The sequence below is a fragment of the Halichoerus grypus genome, chromosome 11, assembly GCF_964656455.1.
Source record: "Halichoerus grypus chromosome 11, mHalGry1.hap1.1, whole genome shotgun sequence".
Classification (NCBI taxonomy): Eukaryota; Metazoa; Chordata; class Mammalia; order Carnivora; family Phocidae; genus Halichoerus; species Halichoerus grypus.
Window position 1 is genome coordinate 40,646,396 of NC_135722.1, and position 23,822 is coordinate 40,670,217.

A 23,822-nucleotide genomic window follows, 5' to 3' on the forward strand; every position below is an offset into this window, starting at 1 on the left:
TCTAAAATAGATAATAATTCCCATTTTTATAATTATTTTGAAAACTAAATAAAATAATAAATGTAGGGACGCCTGGGTGGCTCAGTTGGTTGGGCGACTGCCTTCGGCTCGGGTCATGATCCCAGGGTCCTGGGATTGAGCCCCGCATCAGGCTCTCTGCTCGGCGGGAAGCCTGCTTCTCCCTCTCCCACTCCCCCTGCTTGTGTTCCCTCTCTCGCTGTCTCTCTCTCTCTCTCTCTCTGTCAATTAAATGGATAAATAAAATCTTTAAAAATAATAATAATAATAAATGTAAAATACCTGACACAGAACCTGACCGAGTGCACAATGTATGTTTGTTGAATGAACACATGAATGAATGAGGGTGATGATTGAATGGCTGGATGAGTGGTTATGTGATTATGTGAAAATCGTATGATTATGAGAATACAGGCCTTGCACCTTTTTTTTCTATGGGGCTCTCCACTGGAGATCTTACATCATTTTATCATAGAAAGCAGGTATTTTATATATATATATCTGTATATTTCACATTATGTTAAGTATTAGGTACACTGTGACACTACTCATTATAATTTGACATGAATTTGGCTGCACTGGGGGTAAAGCAGGCCTCTCTTCCCAAGTGCTGTAGTGTTATAAAATGACTGACACAATACATTTTTTAGGTCCTGACCATAGACTAATGTATATAGTCCAAGACACTCAAGAATTTCACCATAAGGCTGAATTTGGTAGACCTATTGTTTTGTGTTGAATGTAAGTAGGCCTAGTTATTAAAGTATCACTAGGATCCGAATGCAAGATAGGTTTTTCTTTAAGGCTAGTCTCAGGACACAGAACTCTAGAAACAGTATTAGAGGTATATATTTATGGATTTGTGAGCTCTTCATAGGACTTTCTTAATCTAATTCATTTAAAAGATTGGTCAATGAGTTAGTGGTAAAGCATGGGAAAGATTCTAGGTGTCTTAGTTTTAGTTCATTGCTTTTTCTAGATCCTTCTTTTTTGAGGGTTAAAGTCTAAAATGATTAATGTGACCTATTAAGACTCTACCCCTCTCTGGCCTCTTCTTATGCCACTCCACCCTCACTCAATAGTCCCGCCACGTTGGCCCTTTTTGAGTTTCTTAAAATGTTACCTTCTTTTCTATCTCAGAGCCATAATGATCAGTGTTCTTTTTTCTGGAATGTTCTTTATAGCCTTTCCACCTGGATAATTCTTACTTAAAGTATTACTTCCTTAGAGAAGCTATTTTGATTCTCCAGACTATGTTAAATACCTTTGTTCGATGTTCTTTTGACATTCTGTATTTTTCTTTCTCAGCACTCAACCTAACCATAGTTCATAGTTACTGTCTAAGCATTTATTTAATATCAGTTATTCTTTCTAGCTCCATTAAGGCATGGGCTATTTCAGAGTTGCTTGCTGTTGCACCTCTAGTATTTAGCGTAATGTTTAGGTAATAGTAAGCATTTGATAAAGATTTGCCATTGAACAAATTCATCAATGCTGGAAATGTCCCTGCAGGGTACAATGGTTGGTTCATCATATAGTCATTTCTACTTTAAATGGTAATGTTGAAATGAGCGCTAGAGTGTTCTTCTAATACCAATACTAACTAGTTATGCTGTCTTGAGCACGGCACTTCTCTTCTATAGTCCTCCACTTATCAGTAGAAGGAGGAGGTAAGACTAGACTAAATGATCTGGTAAGACCCTTTCAGTTCTGGGACTAAGTGTGGCATTTTTCAACGTACCAAAATCTTAGTACTGGCTACTTTATTAAACCTGAACTAATAATAATAAAGGTGGAATATTTTTAGCCATAAAATAGTAAAAGCATTTCTGAAAATGCTCCTATAAAATATGTGTGATTTTATAATTTTGAAAAAATATTTAGCTAGGCTCATTTTTTACATGTATGCACTGCATGTCTTTTATGTATCTTGGACAAAGAAACAATATCCCAAACAATCAGTGAACATTTTTCAAAATTGAAATGGAAAAAATCTATATTTACAGAAACAGTCTTCACCAAAGTTTAAATGTTTGTGAGACTCTGGCTAAGCCTGTTACAAGCTTTACTACATTGTTGGTTTTATAAACCTCAACTGTGTTTGGAAATGAATATTCATCATCATCATTGTGACTATGAACTATGATCTCAGAATCCTATGTGGAATGACACTTTTGTAAACCCTCATGCAGTAGTTTATCAGAGTTTAACCTTTCTCTTTCCCAAACCATTAGCCTGCAAAGGAGTTTTTGAACTAAAGCTATTTATTTGAATAACTCATATTTTATGTTCTTCCAAAAAAGGATGCCGTAGCATTTAGAGAAACTAAATAAGTAACTAGGCTGAGAAGAAAAATTGGTACTACCCCCTCAGTTGCTACTCAACAGTAGAATTTGTGTCAGAAAAGTTTGAGACAGGTGACTGAAGCTAGCAGTTATCGAAAAGCTTTCTAGTTAACATTTTAACAAATGACTTCAAAAGATTAATGTCTTGTGAAACAGTGTGATTTAATTTGGGCTGGGTTTATTTTCCTTTTTTTTTAACTCAGGAGCATAAAATTATTCATCATATACGATAAATATTATCATATACCACTTCTGTTGCCTCATTTATAGAGAATATCTCTCCTTCCTAACATCCAGTGATTTTACATAGTATGTTAATTCAGAAAATATTGATTGCTTATCTTTTATTTGCAAGGCACTATTCTTGCTGCTAGGCATTCAAATAATCAGGTGGATCATGACTTCAGTAAGCTTATGGTCTATCCAGCATGATAAGACATATGTGTACAACTAAACACAGGTTTAAAAAAAGTGATAAGCACCACAAAAAAGGTGCACATCAAGTGTTCAGGATCTATCTTACATCTTCTCCAAAGCTATGTGCTTGTTCCAAGACGTTGAATCCTCCACAGTTTCTAACACAGAGACTTGCATATAGAACATATTCAGTTAATGTTAGCTTAGAAGATGAGCTGTCTGCGAAATCATTTGGTAAACCTGCACCTATTCAGTGAATGGCATTCTTTTTTTCTAGGTCAGATCTGAAGTCTTGAGTCTGAAGCATGGTACTTACATCTAAAATTATATATTTTGTTAGATAGGATGTGACAATTTTTACCTTCGTGAGCGCCTTCTATCTTTACATTGGGCTCTGTTTTCTGATTTTTATTTCAAGGCTTATTCTACTCCATCTTATCTGATATCCTACTGTCCAGTTGACCCAGCTCTGTAAGTGCTATGGTATGTGGCGATGCTGCTTCTTGCCACGACCAGTGATCACAGTTCACAGGGAACTCTGAGGAATCTCAGCATTTCTGGGGTCTTTCCTCTCTTAGGTACAAACCACTAGAAAGGGATATGAAATAAATGGTTTTCAAAGCTTTAGAGGAAGCAATTAATATTATTTCTAAAAAGCAAAAAACAACTCTATTGTTCAATCTGAAGGCTTTCTGAGTTTAGTCAGCTTTTTAAAAAACAGATTTGTTCCCAAGGATTTGTTTTTCTGTGTCTTTGACTAGTTGAAGTTCCCTGGAGGAGTCAAAATTGAGTAAAATTGACTTTCTTCTGATCTTGTGAATTATTGAGGGAAAATGAAGGCATAAATGATACCAAAGGACTCTTGCCTCTCTCAGATTTGATGACTCTTTAATACTCAGTAGGAGGGCATATTGGTCACGACACCAGATACTGTGTGGCCGACGCTTTTTCAGCTCTCAACCATCTTCACTCCATTCAGTATAAAACTTTTCTTCAGTGGTTTTATCCAAGCAGAAAAATTTCAGAAGCTTCACTTGCCCCCCCTTTGGAGATACCTGGCTGAATTTCAAAGGAAAAGGATACCACAGAGTAAAAAGGAAACAGAAGAGGTAGCCTTTTCTCCCCAAGTCCTAGCAGTTTGACTGACTCTTACTTGTGAATTTTTCTTGCCACTGAGTCATTGCACATACAGAATTATGAAACTTTAATTTCTTTAGAGGCTTGTTATATTAGAAAAATTGTTCCAAAGAAAGCAACAATCATGACATAAGCACATCTGGCTCTTGCAAATTATTCTTTATTAAGCTTTCATTTAATTACATGTGCTGAAAGGTCTGTTTTTGATTACTGTAATTTTTTTTATTTGTCCATCTGAATGATAGTAATGCTGGAAATTACATACAAACCACCTGTTTTTTTCCCTTACTAATATGGCAAAGTTTGAGCTATTTTCCCTGTGGTTGATGAACTAGGAAGCTTTCTATTTATTATGATAGAAATATGAATATCAAGGTAATGGCTTAATCCTGATTATAAGAAGAAAAGAAAATATTTGAATGGAGTTTCCAAGCATTAAATAGTGTGAAGATTGAGGTATCTGAATTCTGGTTAACCATAGCAGATTAACACATTCATTTATTACCAATTTCACCCAAAAGCGAATAAATCAACAGTTAAGGATTTAACATCCTGTGCTAGGAAAAAAGAAGCTTTATTTCATTTCATTTCATTTCATTCCATTTCATTTTTTGGTCAAGAATCTGGCTATATTATCTTGAGGATTATGTTATATGCTGTCTAGAAATAAGACCTCAAGAAAACAGTGACTGCTGTTGAGCCTCGGGGATCTTGAGGGCAGCATTCTTATCATCCAGAAGGATCAGCATCCCCAAGAGAAGCTTGGTCAGTATTGAATAAGAACAATGTTCTTCCAGGAATCCCTAGGAAAGTTCAGATTCGTTAGTTAGTTCATGAATATTAAAATTATATGAATGGACATACTGACATTTGAAGAACTTCTTATAACAATTTTAGGCACTAGAAAGAATCATAGAAACCATTTAGTCAAATTCCTTTTTGTACCGAAGAAACTGAGTTCTAGAGCACCCAAACCCTTTGTTCAGGTTCATAGAGTTATTGCTAGAAGGACCAGGAACAGGACAATGGCTCTCATGCTAGTACCCTTTCTTTATATTATTTGGTCTCTCTTATTTCCTCTTTAAAAAATAGTGAAAGAGAAATTGTAAGGCTGTCAGAGAAATAGTTATCTAACAATACGGTAAGTTTTTGTTTTGTTTTGTTTTGTTTTGTTTTGTTTTGTTTGCGAAACTCAATTTCAGCTGCCTTTAAAAAGATAATGTTTGTCTTCCCTGTTTTGCAGCAGCTCTATGCCGCTCAGCTGGCCAGCATGCAGGTGTCACCTGGAGCAAAGATGCCATCAGCTCCACAGCCACCAAACCCAGCAGGGGCAGTCTCACCTACCGGGATAAAAAATGAAAAGAGAGGGACCAGCCCTGTAACTCAAGTTAAGGTACTTGCTTTGCAGGATTGTGAAAACAGTTTGGAAAACAGCGTCACAAGAAAAGTAGTGAACCAGGCTGGGGTGGGAATAAACAGCAGGAAGCATAGCAGCATAAAGGAACCCCAAATGCTCCTCTTTATGGTAGATTTCATGATTGAGCACTGAGAAACAGGTGTTTCCCTTTTGATGACAATAGTGCCATATTGTGAGATCTTTACCTAAATCTGCAAATTCACTTCTCAGGAGCTTTTCCCCTTTGGATTCTGGCTTTTATTTTTTAATGTTCACTGGCATGAATGGCCATGGTTTTATTTCCAGTCTTTGTCATGGACTTGTGACACTTTCTCTCGAAGTTCCTTAAACAGGTGGGAGCCAACTTATAGTACCAGAACAGGAGGTTCTCAAAACTTTAGATTTTAAAAAAAAGGGGACAGAAAAGAATCTACTGCTGAACTTCATTTGGTTTGTTGATAAAGGTCTCTCCTTCAAGAATAGTTAACGTGGGCTCTGAGGAATGAGTGGTGTCATTATCTATTCATCCTTTGATGCCAGGTAGTTGTGAGAGGATAAACAGGCTCTTCCAAGTTATGGCTGGGACATTGATAGATGCCTCTCCTCACTAATTTTCAGTGCCTTAAAACGTGGCACCTAGGAAGTATTTGGCGACAGAGGGAAATGGGTGATATGCTCCAACTTTGTGCTGCAGCTGGTACCTATAGGTGGTGCTGGTTGGTTTTTATAATATAGTTCAGAGAAACAATTGTTTTGTATCATTCACTTGCCCACTTAGAGGGATAGGCTAAGCACAGAGGTATTACTGCAATGTGCCCAGAGTACTACCTTTGGAGAAAATTTGCAGTTATTAAATTTTCACAAGGGAAACATCTAAGACCAACAAAACAACATCAAATGCTGCAAAACCCCTGAAATTGTTTTATTTTCTATAATGTGCAGATAGGAATTAATTTAATGCTGCCCATGCTTTAGATTCTCCAAAGAAATAGATGAACATTTACGCTTTGTTGTTAGAAAATTGAGGTATGACAATAGGTAGCTTACATTTAATAAGGTAGCGTGACTTATGGAAACAGGCTATCTATTTTGTGTTCCAAAAGTTTCTGTTTGTGAATAAGAGTCAGAACACTACAACTCAAACCAAAGCACTTTGTTTAATTATAGTTGTTAGAATATGGACATATCAAACATTATTGACTTGAGGTATTGAATATTAGATATTTAACGTGAAAAAGTCATTTTATAAGTGAGCTGGCCAAATGGAACTGCACCAAACCAAGCCTTTACTAGATGAGTAAAATGTTCCCTGGTTAAATTCAAGTTTACATCTGCTTTTACCATTCCAGCTTTGTGGGCCAACTGAGTTTTATTACTCACTTGACCGCATGCAAATTCTTAGGGAGTTCTCTATATAATTTGACTTGACTATATTTTATGTTAATAACAAAGGAAACATTCTTTATACTTATTATATTGTTTATTGTATGTGTGGGTAAAAATATATAGATCAAGGCATAAAGCAAATGTTTTAAATTAAAAAAAATAGCTGCTACCTATTATTGAAGAAGTTCTGAGAATAATCTCATGAATTGGTAATTGCAAGGATTATGGTCACTAAAATATGATTCTCTCTGTAATCATTGCTTTCCCTCTGTATGTAACGTGACCACATGACATAGGGCATAGCTTGCTGAAGGTAACAAAATTAAACATAGATGGTCTTATATACCTTCTTTCCCTCAGAATTTTTATCTACTATAATTATCAACATCAGAACTTAGAATGGTTTTTGTTGTTGTTGTTGTTCAAATTTCGGTTCTACCGCTTTTACCATCTGTGTCACTTTGGGCAAGTTACTTAACTTCTTTCAGCCTTAGTTTTCTGCTCGGAAAAATGGGAGTTAATATTATGAGTCTTAAATCCTCTAGCAGATAGTATTCACTCCATAATGTAAGTATAGTGACTGTGATGATGGTGATCTGATGGTAATAAAGAAGATGATGGTGGTGTTGGTGGTAGTGGTTGTAATGGAAATATCCAGTTGTATGCCAAGAGAGAGCCTAACTGAATACCTAGAGGATTTCCATGTTCAGCTACAGTGGAGGAACCGGGATCAGATTTAGTCTCCCAGCTTAAGCAACTAAAACATAGGACAAAATATATAAAACAATGATTCTCAGACATTTGCAATAGGAATATAGGACAGTGATTCCTGAGAGAAGAGAAACAAGTGAGGCAAGTACTATGATTATTCCAGCTTACTGTCTAGAGGTAGTTTCTAGGTCATAGTGCAAGGAGGGCTACCCACATGGAACATGGTGGGCTCCCTGAGTAGAGACATAGAGTTCAGAGTTTTGGGATGCCAGGGTAGGTAGAATTTGTGAGGTAGAGTACCAGAGAGGAGAGAGCTGCACAGAGAGAGAGAGTACTGAAAATCTGTAGAAGATTCCCCTGTATTTAGCTGAATATTGATCAGCATATGCATATGAGGAAACTCTGAGGCCAGGGGAGAATACCAGATGTAGCAGGCAAAGCAATTGCAAGGTTCACAAAGGACTGAGAGGGGTTTGTTTTCCCATTAGCCAGAGTGGAAAGATCTCCTGACATATGGGGTATCAAGTAGTGTTGCCCAAAGGGTGTTACCTCAGTAATGGGGCCAAATTACCCCTAGATTAATGGCTTCTCTGAACCTACCTCACAAGCTTAAAAGCGAGCCTAGAAAGGACCAAATTTTTCTGTGTCTCAGAAGAAAGTCCACAAGTATTTGAAAGAATACACGAACTCCAACACCCAGCAATGTAAAATTCATAGTGTGTAGCATCCGTTCAGTAATTACCAGGCTTTTGTAGAAGCAAGAGAATATGAATAATAATGAGGAGAAAAGTCGATCAATAGAAACAGACCCCAAAATGGCACAGATGATAGAATTAGTCGTTAAGACAGTAAAAACAGCTACTACAGGGTCAGCCAACTATAGCCAAATGAAGAGGTAGGCAAATCTTCCTCCTAAAAAACACCCACGAAATTTCTTTCAGGCCAGGGCATGCCGTGAGAACCAATATCGGGCCTGCCATGGTGAAAAAGAATTGGTAGATGCTTCCCATGCCCAGTGGCATTGTTGACAGAAGTTGCAATCATTGAATTATAAAAATAAATAATTGGGGTATAGTCAAAGCTGAAAAAAATAGATGCTATAAGCTCTGTATATTTAAGAAGATAGAGGAAAACATGAGCATTATAAGGCAAGGCGTGGAACACATCCATGGAATGTCTGGAGATGAGAAATATAGTTTGTGAGTTGAAAAGTATACTGGACTAGTACTGATGGGATTAGACATCAGAGAAGGAAAGATTAGTGAACTTGATGACAGAATGATGAAACTATCCAAAATGAAGTACATAGAAAGAAGCCTGTCAGTACTGTGGGACATCAGCTGGCCTAATGTATGCACCCAGAGCCTCAGAAGGAAAAGGAAGGAACAGAAAAATATATTTGAGGAAGTAATGGCTGAAAATTTTCCAACTTTGAAGAACAGTCTGAACTCAGATACCTAAGAACCTCAGTGAACCCCAAATAAAAGAAACATGGAGAAAACTATATACCTAGCATATAAATAACTATTATTTAGATAGGAGTAAAGGAACTAATTAGTCTAAATATCCTTTGAGTGCAGAGTAAAGAGAAGTAAATTGTAATCAAGCACGGAAGACTTTTTTTAAAGATTTATTTATTTATTTATTTATTTGACAGAGAGAGACACAGCTAGAGAGGGAACACAAGCAGGGGGAGTGGGAGAGAGAGAAGCAGGCTTCCTGTGGAGCAGGGAGCCCGATGCGGGGCTCGATCCCAGGACCCTGGGATCATGACCTGAGCCGAAGGCAGACGCTTAATAACTGAGCCACCCAGGTGCCCCTCAGAAGACATTTTTGACATGCATAATGATGCAGTCGTGTTTCCTGAGACCCCCTCCTGTGTCTAGATATAGACAAATGTACATTGCAACAGAGATGTGCCAGATTATCTATTTCCTACCAAGAAAAAAAAAATTCACTACATTATCAAATGACTTATTTTCTCTGATAGTTTAATAGAAAAGGGACCTGGGATTTGGAGTCCAGTAAACTGGAATTCACATGTTGTCCTTCCATGTATGGCTTTGAACAATGATTTTATCACTCTGACCCTTCCTTCTTTGTGAATTTAGAATAATACTGCCCAACCTGATAGACTTACTGCTAGTTAAATGAGCTAATATACGTGAAAATGTCTAGCACAATCCTTGGTGTATATACTGGCTTTTTGTGAGTGTTGTTTCTATTTTCTCTTTCTAATCATCCTCCTGAGTAGCCTTTTCTGGCATCTCTTTTTGTCCCCCCCTTAAACAATGACCATGATACTAGGGGAGACCTTAGAGATCAGGTAGGATCAGGCTCTCTTCCCAAAGGGGAGGAGGATGTTCTGTTTCCAAGCTCTATTGTGTTTTAAAAAATGACATTAAAAAAATTCTCCATGCCTTCTCAGAAGCAAAAGAGAAATTAACACTTGCTGACAATTTTATTGTAGGACACAATAATATAGATCTTAAAACTGAACATTTAAATGAATATGTTTATATTACAACTTAATTTCTAAAATGATGGGCATGTTGTTATATGTGTTTAATGACAGGATAAATGAGACAAAATAAAGGCAAGGAGTTTAGCTTTCAAGCTCCTGGTTACACTAGAGTTACAAGTCAGATACTTGAATACTGTGCCCAGTATAGAAGAACAGGCATCTTAAAATAGACATTCTGTAAATATACACAGCAAAGAATTTTATAAAGAGACATCACTTTAGACACGAAAAATAAATTACATATAGCATGGTATGTAAAACATAATTATAATGTGTGCTTGCTCTTTGCAAAAATTAATTTTAAACCTGAATAGAGACCAGAATATAGACCATGAGGAGTGTCCACACCCAGAAAGCCACATAGAAACCATGCTGTGGCATGTGGCTCCCTGGGCAGAGGCCCAGGAGAGAAGAAGCCGGTGTTTCCATTTTTAAAGTACTTGCAATTGTTTGATTTAAAATATATATTAAAAAATTAGCTGCAGAGCCTATTTATAGTTGCAGGAACTTTTCAGAGAGAATAACACAAAAGCACTACAGAGCTGCTGAAATTTTAAATAATTCTTTGTAAATGCCCTAGGTTAATTTAGATCCTTGAAAACACATTAGGAAATTAAGCTGTAATGTGAGCTAATTCAGATTTTAATTTGGCAAAAAGAATGATCCAACTACACAGTTAATGTAAATAGAAGCATAACACAGGGAAATTAATGAGGTTTCCTTCCGATGAATCTTCAAGGAGGTAGATAATTAGCTTCTTTTGTTATTATTGTAGGAGAATGTGGCATTGTCTCTGAGGTGTAAAATAACTGTGGCTTACTAAGTGATAATGTGCTTCATTTGTCTTTTTTTTTTTTTTAATAATTATTTATGTTAAACTCTTGTAGGATGAAGCAGCAGCACAGCCGCTAAATCTCTCTTCCAGACCCAAGACAGCCGAGCCTGTGAAGTCCCCAACATCTCCCACCCAGAGCCTCTTCCCAGCCAGCAAAACCAGCCCCGTTAATCTGCCTAACAAAAGCAGCATCCCCAGCCCCATTGGAGGAAGCTTGGGAAGAGGATCCTCTTTAGGTAAATGGAAATGTCAACAACAGGAAGAGATTTATGAATTAGGTAAAAGAAAGCAAACCTGTCCAGTGATGACTGATCCCTGTTTCCAAAGTGTTCCTTCGTCCAAGAAAAAAAAAAAAAGAAGTAAAAGTAAAATCCTTTCTACTGAAACAAAACTCCTTTCGGTGTCTTGGGTGGTTAGAACTTTTGGAAAAGGTCATAATATAAATCCTGCTGGGATGGGTTCTTTAGAGACTGCTGAGTTAGATCCAGTAAATCAGAGACTTGGGGATTTCTGTGTTTGGTTAATGCTTTGCCACTGAAGTAACTCTAGGCAGACAAGAGCCTCCAAGGGGCTAAAGGGACCTGGCCTCCAAGCTGCCTGCCAAAAGTCCAAAATTTCTTTGAAGTTTTATATTTTCTTTTTAAAATGTATGTGAATTTTACATCTTATCCCATATTAGCTTTGCATTAAAACAAATGTGAATGACACACTTCAATGACATAGTATGAAATAAAATTGATATCTGATAAGATATGTCATAATGATCTTCGGGCTTCTTACACTCTCTGATACGGTGCCAAGTATCTCTAGGGACGTTCATACCCCAGTGAGAAGTAAAGAGGGAAAACATGGGTTTTGGCATCAGACGCACTTGGACTCAGAGCCTTCACATACTCGCTATGTGACCCTGGGAAAGTTATTTATTATTTTTGAACTCAGTTTCCTAATCTCTTAGAGGGGAATATTATTACCTAGCTCATAGGTTGTTATGAGAATCTGGAGAGAAAAATGCATATAAAATGCCTAACCCAGTCTCTGGCACCTAGAAGGCATATGATTAAAAAAAAACTAGACTGAACCAATACCACCACATTTACATATACACGTGGAATAGAACAATAAACGTGAAAGCATTTGTCGGTAGCAGAGTGCCAAGGAAGTATTAACATGTTGTTACTAAGCCTCTTAATTTTCATATAAGACACAGAGATAACAAGGGATTGGGGACTGAGAACTATGTTTCTTCACCACATTACCTTTCTTGCCTTATTGAGTCCTGGAGCCTGAAATGCTTATTATAATAAACAAAATAGTATGTAAGTGTAGCCATTTACAGTTGAAAAGCGTTTTTGCCTATCTTATCTCATTTGATTTTTCACAATCATCTTATGACGTAGTGCATTATTACCCTCATCGTATGATGAAGTAAAATGATTCTTACAGGTAAAACAGCTTGCCCAAGGCCATGTAGCCATTAATAAGTAAAGCCAAGACTGCAATCTGGGTCCTCTCGCCTGAGTTATATAAACTCGGTGCTCTCTTTTGTGAACTCACAGTTGGAGTGTTTGCTGCACTGTGTTGGGTTTAAGTGAATCTTCTGATGGTGAGATATACCCCTTCCTCGTTAAAATTTGGGACATTAGGATCCATACAGCAGCCTATTCTCATTTTGAGTCTGGATGCCTCTGCAGGGGGCCGGGAGGTTTTCACTCCAAGTCAGTGATACTCATGTGGGAGAGAGAAGTGAATCATTTCCAGTATGTGAATATGGTTGCTAGATTGTTGGAAGTTGTGAGATAAGAAAAAAAGCCAACTTAAGGATAAATAATAGGCTTGATCTTGAAATAGCTTTATTGGCCTTCTCATTATCCAGTTCTGAATTTTGTTTGGAAAGTGTTTGCTATCCTGGGCATTATGAGGGACAAAGATGACAACTCACAGGCCCTGCTCTTACGGAGTATATACTTGAGCAGGGCATATTTCTTAGATCATAAGCTAGAAATGGGCCGAAGGAATCACAATTTTGTCCAGACGGTATTGGATAGAAATGTTCTGTTTGGTTTTTATCAGAAAAGCTCCAGAGCAAAAGCTAAGAGGTTTTCTATATCCTAAGAAGCGATTGTTTGACTGTTAAACAATTTACTCTAGAAAGCCTTGGGAATTCTTTCTAAACTCATGCATATGCACGTGCACTGCACACACACACACACACACACACACACACATGCATGGTGTGGACTTGACTCTGGCCTGGTTTCCTCTGTCCTGTCTGAGGTGTATGTGTGTGCATACACATACATGTGCCATGAAATGTTCATACCAGGATACAAACAAAGGGATCACATTAAACTTTACCACAGGAGCTGAAATCGATCACTCAGCAAGCAATTGCCTTCTTTCAGTCTAAAAATGGGAAAAGCTTATGTAAAGTATTAATTTTAACCTACAGTAAAATGCAAGATATGGAAGAGAATTGGTCAGCTTAATTTTATTTTTTTTCCCTCTGAGTTGTATGGAATATAACGAAAGTAAATATTTATTCTCACTTTATTTGAAGCTTTGTACTGATGTGAAAACGATTCCCACACATACAGCCTCCCTATCAGGAAGACAGGGAGCTGAGAGCCGTAGGTGTTCGGCTGGGGGTAGGGAATGGGTTGTCATTCTCTTGGTAAATAACTGAGGCAGCATGATGAGTAGAATGCTTCATTAACCAGCCAGTGATTGGGGAACGCAGAGTGCAGTGTATTCCTTCCCGCCCCCTCTCTCCTGCAGTGGACATATGAACACACAGATAAAGCTGTCACCGTAGTACACATGTAGCCTCCCCGAATTTTTTCTGCTAGGCCAGAACCAGCTTTCCTGTATTAGTATACCCAGCAGCACAGATATCTCTGTACCTCTCCTTACCCCCTTCTTGCCTACTACTCCCCTACTAATGGTTGGATCTCACCAGAACACACACACACACATACACACACACACACACAGAGTTGGCAGTTGGAATCTCGGAACCTTCCTCTGCGAGGAGGTAAGGGGACAGGGCCCCGATTAACTGGCGTGCTGGGCTGTCCTCCAGTGGCTAAGAGGCCAGCACATCCTGGTTTCCCCGGGGCTCTATGTAGAGTCCTGCAGTTTTCCGAGGAGCAAACACGCCCCTTTCTTGTTCGGAGAAGGCAGCATTCTACAGGGGAGTGGAAAGTGGCAGTATTTTGTTAGCATCTAGTCTCGTAAGCTTCTGATGATGCGTCCTGTGTATGCAGATATCCTGTCCAGTCTCAACTCCCCCGCCCTGTTTGGCGATCAGGACACAGTGATGAAAGCCATTCAGGAGGCTCGGAAGATGCGCGAACAGATCCAGCGGGAACAACAGCAGCACCAGCCGCATGGTGTGGATGGGAAACTGTCCTCCGTGAATAATATGGGGCTGAACAACTGCAGGAATGAAAAGGTAAAATTTGCTTCCCTCCTTCACTGGCTCTGCTAGACCCATTGGCTCATTCTCATCTGGCTCCCTCCAGGCAGCCAAAAGTTTGGGTTTCTGGCCTGAGGGCTGTTTTGTGTCACATTCAAGCATTACTGCTGATGAACACATACACCCTCTCCCACTTACTGCGGGGCTGCCTCCCACGCACCCAACCAGGCACCCAACCTGGCACCCACCCTACCTGCCCACTGGGGCCTTTGTGTCCCATTATGAAAGATTTAAAATGTTTTATAATGAAGGGGATATGAGGTGATTAGAAGAGGAATAGAACATCAGAATATTTAAAAAGAAGGAAGAAGCATATATGCTCGTGATGAAGGCTACTGTATTACTATGACTCACCATTGAATTTATGACTAAGTTTCCTGTCAGCCGAGGCAAAAAATAAAACAAAGCAACTTACAAAATGCATTCATTTCTTTTTTGGTTCACCAAATTACGTATCAAGTGCTTATTCTATAGTAGACACTGTTCTCGGCACTGGAGATACAACAGTGGACAAGCCGGACACAAATCCCTGCTCTCACAGAGCCCATGCTGTGATGAGGGAGCACAGACAACGACGAGATCAGCAACTAAATAGATAATGTAATGTCAGTAATATCAGGAGGTGAATAAAAGCCGTGAGAGAGATAGAAGCAAGTTAAGTAGGGAGTTAGAGGGTGTTCTTTTAGATGGGGTGGAAAGGACTGTGAGGAAGTGACATTGAGGGAGACCTCAGTGAAGGCATGGTGCAGGCCAGGGGAAGAGTGGGGGGCAGAGCATCCAGGTGGCAGGGGTGAGTGGAGTGCATGTAGTGGTCCGTAGAGTGTACCAGGAACAGGGAGACCCATGTGACATGAGTAGTGTGAGAGAAGGAAGAGCCGTGCGGCATAAAGTAAAGTGATAGCCTGGGGTGGAACATGCTAGACCTTGTAGGCCCTGGAAAGGATTTGCATTTTATTCTGAGGGTGATAGGAATCCCCAGATGGGTTTTGTGCAGGGCAGAAACATGGTCTGATTTACATATAAAAGGATTGTTCTGCCTAATCTGCAAGAATGGACTGCAGGAAGTTAAGAATGGAAACAGGGAGACCAGTTGAGAGGCTGTTGTAGTACACTGGGTGAGAAATTCTGATTATCTGATGAATGAATGAAACGTGCCATTTTTTAAAAAGAGATGACCATATTTTCCCAGTGCCACATTCTGAAAGTTCTTTTTTTTTTTTTTTTTAACATGAGCACTGTAAAGGAACAAATGAGTAGCATAGTGGGCAGTGTCTTTGGTAACAGTTTTAGAATAAATTTAAAAAGTTATTTCCATTCATACGTTTATTCGGTATAGGCTGAATATAACTTAAAAGTTAGGACCAAGAGTCTCCTCTTTGTTTCCATCCTTGCTAGACTCCATTCTTTCTAATAAACTTATACTTTCCTATTTCCTAGAAGGAGTTTTAAACTAGCATGTGGAAAAGGTCACAAGACAAGTACAAGGTCATGTGTACTGTTACTTAAGTATTTGAATATATAGCTATAACCAGGGTGTTGTTTATTTTTCTTTGTTTCCTTGTCAAAACGTATGGTGATGTGACACTCTGAGATTTTGGGTGTATTCATTTCCTAAAACTATAACAAATGATCATAAACTAGATGGCTTAAAACAACAAAAATTTATTTTCTCACTATTCTGGAGACTAGTTTAAAATCAAGGTGTTGGCTGGGCCATACTCCTTCTGAAAATTCTAGGGAAGATTCCTTCCTTGCCATGTCCTAGCTTCTGATGGTTGCTGGCAAGTTTTGCCATTCCTTGCCTTATAGCTGCATCATTCCAGTTTCTGCTTCTCTCCACAGGGCTGTCACCAGTGTGTGTGTGTATGTGTGTGTGTGTGTGTGTGTGTCTCCAAATCTCCCTCTTTTTATAAGGGCACAAGTCATTGGACTTAGAGTCCACTCCAATCCAGTGTGACCTCATTTTAACTTGATTACATCTGCAAAGACCCTATTTCCATTTAAGTTCACATTCACAGGTACTAAGGGTTAGGACCTGAAGACATCTTTCTGGGGGACACAATTCAACCAATTACAGTGGGATACAGAACCATTGCTCATGTTAAATCAACCTCTCATCCTTGATTGATCTCCTATACTCTTTAGCCATTCTAGCAGATGGCTGGGGTTCATGGGCTGGGAAGGAGTTTAAGGGGATGGATGTATGATGGAATTCTCAAAGTATGAATGTGATCAGTCCTTACATAGATTAGGAAGCTTAGCTCTGGAAGGGTTGACTTCCAAAGCTTAATGAAGAATTTTATTGTGTCCTCACTGCACTGACTTACTAAGGTTAGCATCAAACAATCAATAAAAAATTGGTCACTATTGGACCCCTTTGCCTTTATTGATCCTCTTGGTGGGAGGTTCAGATCAGGTAGGAGAGAAACTATTTGGGGAAATATGTGTCTTTTGGTGCCTGTTAAGCCATAAACTTTTATGTACTTGGGCCTCTTCATGCACATGCCGGTCACTGGATCTGCTCAATCAACTAAGTGCCCCATCCTCACAAGGCAGAACCCCTCTTTAAGAACTGCCTGAATAAATGGTTACATATAGAGTGAGGTCTCAGGACCACAAGAGAAGAAGAGTCTTGCCCCCAAACCTCTTCTACCATTCTGATATTAGAGATAAACACAGAGTCAATCTTTCAGTCTTTGATACTATATTCTCAGTGAGAACACCATGAAATAACATATTAAATCTTGATGTGAATAATGTTATAAGATCTGTTTTGGGGATCTGAATGAGTAAACAAGTATTGGCATAGAGACGTTGAGTGGGAAATTGGGTCAACAACAACAGACTGGGTACATACACTTGGGACCATCTCCTACTTTGTTCTTTTGTCAAGGGTTAATCCTAAAATTAATCTGAGAAGTATGTCAATTATTTATTTGAATCTTTTTTAATTTATTAGTTTTCAAATGAAAGTAATATATGTTTACTGAAAATTCAATACAGAAAAATATATGGTGAAAATTTACTTATCCTCCTCATCCCATTAACTATCGATGATTCCAAAGTTTTCTTTGAGTAGTACAACCATTAGTGATTCAGAAATTTTCCTTGCATATATGAGAAAGTATTAATGAGTTTTAACTATTCTCACTTGGAATAGTAGTCACTGAGTTGTCACTTACCATCTGTGTGATATTTAGCAAGTTGATTACCCTCTCTGAATCTTAGTTTCTTTGTCTATAATACGAGGATAGTAACCTGAGTTACAACGAAAAAATAAGATATATGTGAACACACCTAGTATGGCTTCTGGTAGAGTGAGCATTTTCTTATGTTTCCTATCCCCTTTAACTAAATCATGGGTGACCTTGAATATAGAGAACAAATATACTATTTTGTCAGACTTAAGAGGTCCTCACACAATAATGGGAGGGTCAGAAGAAGGAAAGAGTAGATTTTTCAGATTTTGGCATTTTGGCTAACTCACATAGTTAAACTTCTTTACAACTGAGTTGCTATACAAAGCTATGGAAACTTCAGGTTAATTAAGTTAGATCAGGGTTTCTCAACCTCAGCGTTATTGACTTTTTTTTTTTTTTTGGCCTGATAATTCTTTGTCATGGTGGGGGGTACTATCTGGCCCCTACTCATTAGATGCCAGTAGCACCCCTCCCTTTGGTGACAACCAAAATTCTCTCCAGACATTGCCAAAGTATTGGGGGAGGAAGGAGAATATGGACTCTAGTTAAAAAATCACTGGGCTAGATAAAATATATTTAGAATTAATACATCTCAGAAACTTCATTCCACAAAAAAATTATTTCATTTAAATAACCATTCTGTTATTAAATTATGAAAATCATTTGCTTCCGATTAATGCTCTGAATGAAATATTTCTTGGAAAAATGCATCTAGAAATTTTTGTTCTGAATGTTAGCATGGAGAATCTTTAAAACATAATGTGTGCCTATGCCATTTAGTTTGAGGGAGCAATGAGAAATAAATTCAGTATTGTTGTAGCAACTCTGCCATTCACTGAAGGCCATCTGTCATTCCAACCAGGCTTAGAAGAGAGCATCCTAATCCAGGTGCAGCATACCTAGTAGTAAATTGGCACTGGGCATACCTTGCTTCCAGCAGTGAATCTCTGTTTGTCTGACACTGTGACCCTGTATTGTTGAATTTGTATCATCAGCTGGAATTGGAGTTCAAACTTAAGACACTACTAACTTCAAACGCTGCAAGTTAATTTTAAGTGTTGTTCATTGACTTTTCTCAATTCATTTGGGAGGGAGAAGTCTGAGGTACTGAAATAATCTTATTTTGCTTTGGAAGACATGGGTAAGAGATGAGAGATTAGGTTACAATTGAAAAAAGTACTAATAGATCCAAACTTGACCTAAAATATGTCACACTGGATATAATGGAGCCCCTGAGGGTAAGTGGCAAAGTAGTTTCTGCAGAACCAGAAAACTCTGGTTTCCTGGATGAAGAGAGCTCTCTCTGTAGATGACTTTACTGGGGTTGCATTTTGGGCACTGGAAAAGTCAAGCATAATGGAAAAATCCGTTATACTCCATTATGTACAAGGAGAGCTCACAAGCTCTCCTTAACATGATCTCCCTCCCAATAACTTCACTGTTTTGAGCATGTATTTTGTGGGTTTATAGGCTTTGTTGAGTTTCTAGAGCTTATATCCATCCTTGCTTGTTAGGTTAGATGCATACAGAAGAGTAAATTAAGAACCACATTATGGTAGCTTTGGCATTCTTATCATCAAAATATCCATCTTAATTTTATGAGGTTCCATAGGATACTGCTTTTTCTTCTGAGGCTTAGATTTTCTTCTGAGGTCAAAGAGGGTAAATATATAATGTGCAATAAGATAGGTGAAATGGATTGTGACAAATTGAATTTAAGTGTCTTCGAAATTGTTCACTTTGGAATTATCTGTTTTCTTAAATATAGAGATCCATAAATTAGATTTATGAATTTGTTCTTTATAACCCATAATATAGTTTTAGAGAATTTTTCACAGAGTTGCTGTCATAAAACCCTATAATTTATTAAGCATACCTTGTCACTCTCTTATTTGGACAGTCTTCGCAAAGCAGTGTGTCACAGATTTGGATTCCTTGAGAAGCTGAGTGGGAGATAGACATTAGCGAGCATGTTTATTGTGGTGTGCTCTTTCTAACTGCCACCCATGGAAGGAAAAGGACAAAAACAGGATTGGTCTATGATGCAGTCTCAGTCAAGCCTCAGTCAACCCCAGGGGAAGCTTCAAGGCTGCCATGGCCATTCAGAATTGTCCTAAATTGGGTGGAGGGGGTGAACTTTTATACACTTGTGTCAACCAGTCATTGGATGAGGGCTACCTTGGCCAGGGGACATGACCTTGGGTGAGGTGACTCTCTTTAGCTGAGGCAATGCCAAAGAGGGCCAACAACTGAGGGCTAGCTACCAGCGATGCCCCCTGCAGCTGAGGGAGCCAACCTCTCAGTCCTGAGGGGGGATCTGGGCAAAGCCTCAGGATATCCACTGTAGAGTGTTTTTGTGACATTTAGTAACAGTAGGTATGTATAAAATATGCTTCATATGTATGATGAGTGTGGACAAACATTTCCTACACAGGCATAGGGGCGCTTGTGTCTTTGTAATGTATAGATTCATATATATGTCCATCTGAATACAAGTTTGCCCATGGTATATTTCACTTTGTTGGGTATATCCTGATTTTAGCACTTTAAAATGAACCATTGTTGACTTGATTGGCCAGAACGGCACCAATGGAGTTGTTCTGGTCGGCTGTGTCACAGGATATTTAGGGTCTGTTAAATATATAGATGGTAGGGACAATAGACTGTAACGGCGCCCTAGGAGCTGTTATGCTCCATCATTTCAACATAGCCTCTGTGCGTGGATTGTGAGTGTCCTGCCAGCAGAAGTCTAAGTTACTGCCTTCAGTTTTAGCTTTCCACACCAAGAACTCCATCCATCTTTATCCCTAAGTACCAGTGCAATTAGATCATATTATAGACTAATTGCTTACCAAATTTTGTTGTTTTGACATCTCTAAGATAGAAAGTATTTTAGTCATGACAATACACAGCAGAATTTTAAATAGGCTGCTTCTAAATATCCTTAGAGCTCAGCGAAGGGCATCTGGCCAGAAGAGAAGTGAGGCAGAGTGGGCTGTTTCAGTGTTAAAATGTCATCTGTAACTTCTCTAACCTTCCTGATGTTTGAGTATTGACTCGGTAATTGGTTAGAGCTTTCCTGAATAGCTGTTATGTAACTTGGGAATCTGGTTATTTTGCTCATCTTAATAATTTTGATGAGCCAGTAGACTGATTCCCTACTGATCAGAGTTGCTCATAAATAGGCAGATTACACATCTATGTGCATGTGGTCTGAACTGCCATTCCCCTCACCTTCTGAGAATCCTTTAAGAAAAATGCTTGATCTTATCAGGTACCAAAGCAAGGTACTACTGGGCACTCCTATCACACTATCTCTGACGTACATTGATGGGATTAAAAGTATAGAGTAGAAGAATTGGAGGGGACATTACATTTGAACTGGCCCAATCACTCAATTCACTGATGGAAAAACTGAGACCTAGAGAATGAAAATGACTTGCCATGGTCACATGGTGGGTTCATGGCAGAACAGGAATGAAATTTCCAGCTGTCCTAATTCTTAGACAATGACATTCTTATTTAGAGAACTGTGCTGGACTCATTTATTAATTTTCTATGAGATCTTCAGGGCTATTGCACATAGAAGTACTTTTACATTGGCAATCTCAAACCTTTGATGGAATAAGGCAGTAAAAATAAACAAGAATAGTGAAGCAGAAAAGCATTGAGTCCCCTGCATCCTGCATACTTGTCACCTCTTGTCTGGTGTAAGGCATTCTTCCATGGCACACTGTCCATTGGTTCTGCCCCTGGAAAGCTATCAGTCAGGAAAGTGAAGGTTGGATGATGCTAATATAGACCAAGAGGCAGAAGCGGAGGCGAGATGTGGAACAGCAACACAGTTAGAGGCCACATGGTAAATTGGGAAGAGCATGGGTATTGGAGTTGATTAATCCTGGGACTCAGTTTCTAGGATTAATCCTAGTAGCATCCTGTGCTGTTTTCCTACTGTGTTACTTAATTAAGTTACTTAACCTCTGTGAGTCTCAGTAAGCATACTTGTAAAATGGAGATCCTTACCCTTTCCTTGAAGGATTGCTTTGAGGGAAAACATATGTAGAGTACCCATCTGACACAGGAGATGCTCAGTTAATATTACATCCTTACTTACTTTAAGACCTTAGACAGGTTGTCAAATAGTTGTTAATTTTGTTAAATTTTTACTCTTTGATACTCTCCAGTGGTGAATGGGTTAACCTACTGCTCCCTGGGGCCAGAAGGTTACTGAGAAGCTAAACAGCACCTTCTTACAAAGTCAAGATATGCGTTTTTCTTTTTCATTTTTTGAGTAACTGGTATACACTAGGAGCTGCCTGCTAGAATCTGGCCATAACCAACATGATAATGTTCAAATGTGATTATATTAGAATTCTAGCGAGCTTTTGTCCTTACTAATTTAATATATGTTTTCACATATTTCCAAAAAACAAAATTTCAGTCTATGATATTTGAAAATATTTAACCTGATTCTTGCTAACTATATGCATCTCTCATGCCCAAATGATATTTTTTTCAACCAAGCTAATAGGAACATAATCATTCAATCACTGAGGTGCCCTGTAAACTTGGTCCTATTTGCTCAAAAAGGCAGTTTTTCAGTTTTTGCAAGTGTAGATTCTTGCTCCTCAACCATACTTGGCAAAAATATCAGAACAGTACATCAGTATTACACTGATGTAATACTGCCCCCTTTTATTGGAAATGAAAAACATACTGGATGTCTTCTGCTTCACATAGTCAATTGGCACAGCTCTTTGTTATTTATACAATTGATTCACACATTCATTGTTACATGACAGGATAAGTTCAGACAGAAGATCAATATAGCCACACAACAATAAGTGAAAGGAGATTGCCAGCAAATTATTTAGCCAAGTGTTTGGAATGAATGAGCTTCTTAGAGAGCACACGGACTAGTGAGGTTTTGTTGTTTCCAAAGGTGTACGTACATAGGACTGATTCATCAGGGTGGTCGTTTTTGTGAGCAGTTGACTAATATGTTCAGTTGCGGTGCCTTTTTCTGTGTCAACCTATTCCCCAGATAACAACAACATGTGCCTTGAGGGTTTTGGACACATTAACGGATTTTACAGGAAGGGGACAAATTCGAATTGTAACATTTGCAAAGCAGAGCAATAGTTGGCTTTTAAAAAAACATTTAGGTAGTACTTTTCACATCATGACAACGTATGTTTTTATAGTGCTTCTGAGTTTCAAAACCGGTATGACATGTATTATATCTCTTGAACCTTTCCACATTCAGGGATGTAGGTATTACTGTTCCTCTTTGGCAGATCAAGAAACTAACAGCTCTAGATCACTTTGCTCCAGCGCTCCCTCGGTCCAGTGTCTCACTCGTCCCCTACATCTCTGTGAGATTGACAAGGCAGTTGCATCTGAGTTTCAAACATCAATTTTAATGAAATGAATGCTAAAATCATGTGCTGGGTCTACTTAGATATATATGCCTCATGCGTATGTCCTTCAAAAGAATATTTCTATTTATTCTTGTGATAGTGTTTCTCTGAAATAGCATATGCAGATCAAAAATCCTAAAGCATCAGGAAAAATTTTAAGTTTTATTAATGTTAGATTTTACATTTGAACCACTAACCAGTAACATTGGGCAGCTATGCAGTGTTGTATATAGGCTCCTGGCTAAATGTAATCATTAAGCTCCTTTTATTTCTGTTGTCAGGGCTACTTGATTGGTTGCCTAGCTACTAGTTTAAGACCTGATTCATAAAAAACAACAACAAACTTGTTTGGCTCCTTACTTTTCTGCACGTTAAATGGAAAGAACGGTGAGAATTTATTTTTTTTACAAGGTTTATAAGGTTTGAGATACTTCCTAGGGGTCGTGGTGGGGAAAGAGCAAATAAAGGACTGTAAGTTTTTGTTTACAACAAGTGTTTTAACTCAAAAGCCCACGTTCAGTTCATGAGTCTCCCAGTGAAAGGGTTAAAATTTGATACATCCAGTTACTAACTTCACGTAAAGAGTTGTTGGTTTGGGCACGTATGGAGCAAATTTACTAGCAGTGAGGATTTTACAGACCTAACCTACCACTACGGCAGGTACTTTTTATTTTTATTTTATTTTTATTTATTTTTTATTTTTTTTTAAGATTTTATTTATTTATTTGAGAGAGAGAGAGAGAAACAGCATGAGAGGGGATAGGGTCAGAGGGAGAAGCATGCTCCCCGCTGAGCCGGGAGCCCGATGTGGGACTCGATCCCAGGACTCCGGGATCATGACCTGAGTCGAAGGCAGTCGCTAACTGAGCCACCCAGGCACCCCGGCAGGTACTTTTTAACCCTTCATCTTCCTAGATCTAATCCCTTCTAGATCTAAACTCAGTCCTTCCAGATCAGC

At 38.5% G+C, this 23,822-nt stretch overlaps 1 protein-coding gene across 16 annotated transcripts in view; it reads left to right on the forward strand.

Moving 5' to 3' along the window:
- The window catches only part of SOX6 (SRY-box transcription factor 6), a 605,015-nt gene that overhangs the window by 515,931 nt on the left and 65,262 nt on the right, over window positions 1–23,822 (forward strand). For 15 of the 16 annotated variants that reach the window (XM_078058353.1, XM_078058351.1, XM_078058356.1 and 12 more), the window contains 3 exons: window positions 5,161–5,310; window positions 10,822–11,005; window positions 14,033–14,220. In XM_078058353.1, coding sequence (XP_077914479.1) covers window positions 5,161–5,310; window positions 10,822–11,005; window positions 14,033–14,220 — 522 coding nt within the window. The remainder of the gene's footprint in view (window positions 1–5,160; window positions 5,311–10,821; window positions 11,006–14,032; window positions 14,221–23,822) is intronic. The other variant, XM_078058363.1, reaches the window with a different exon arrangement.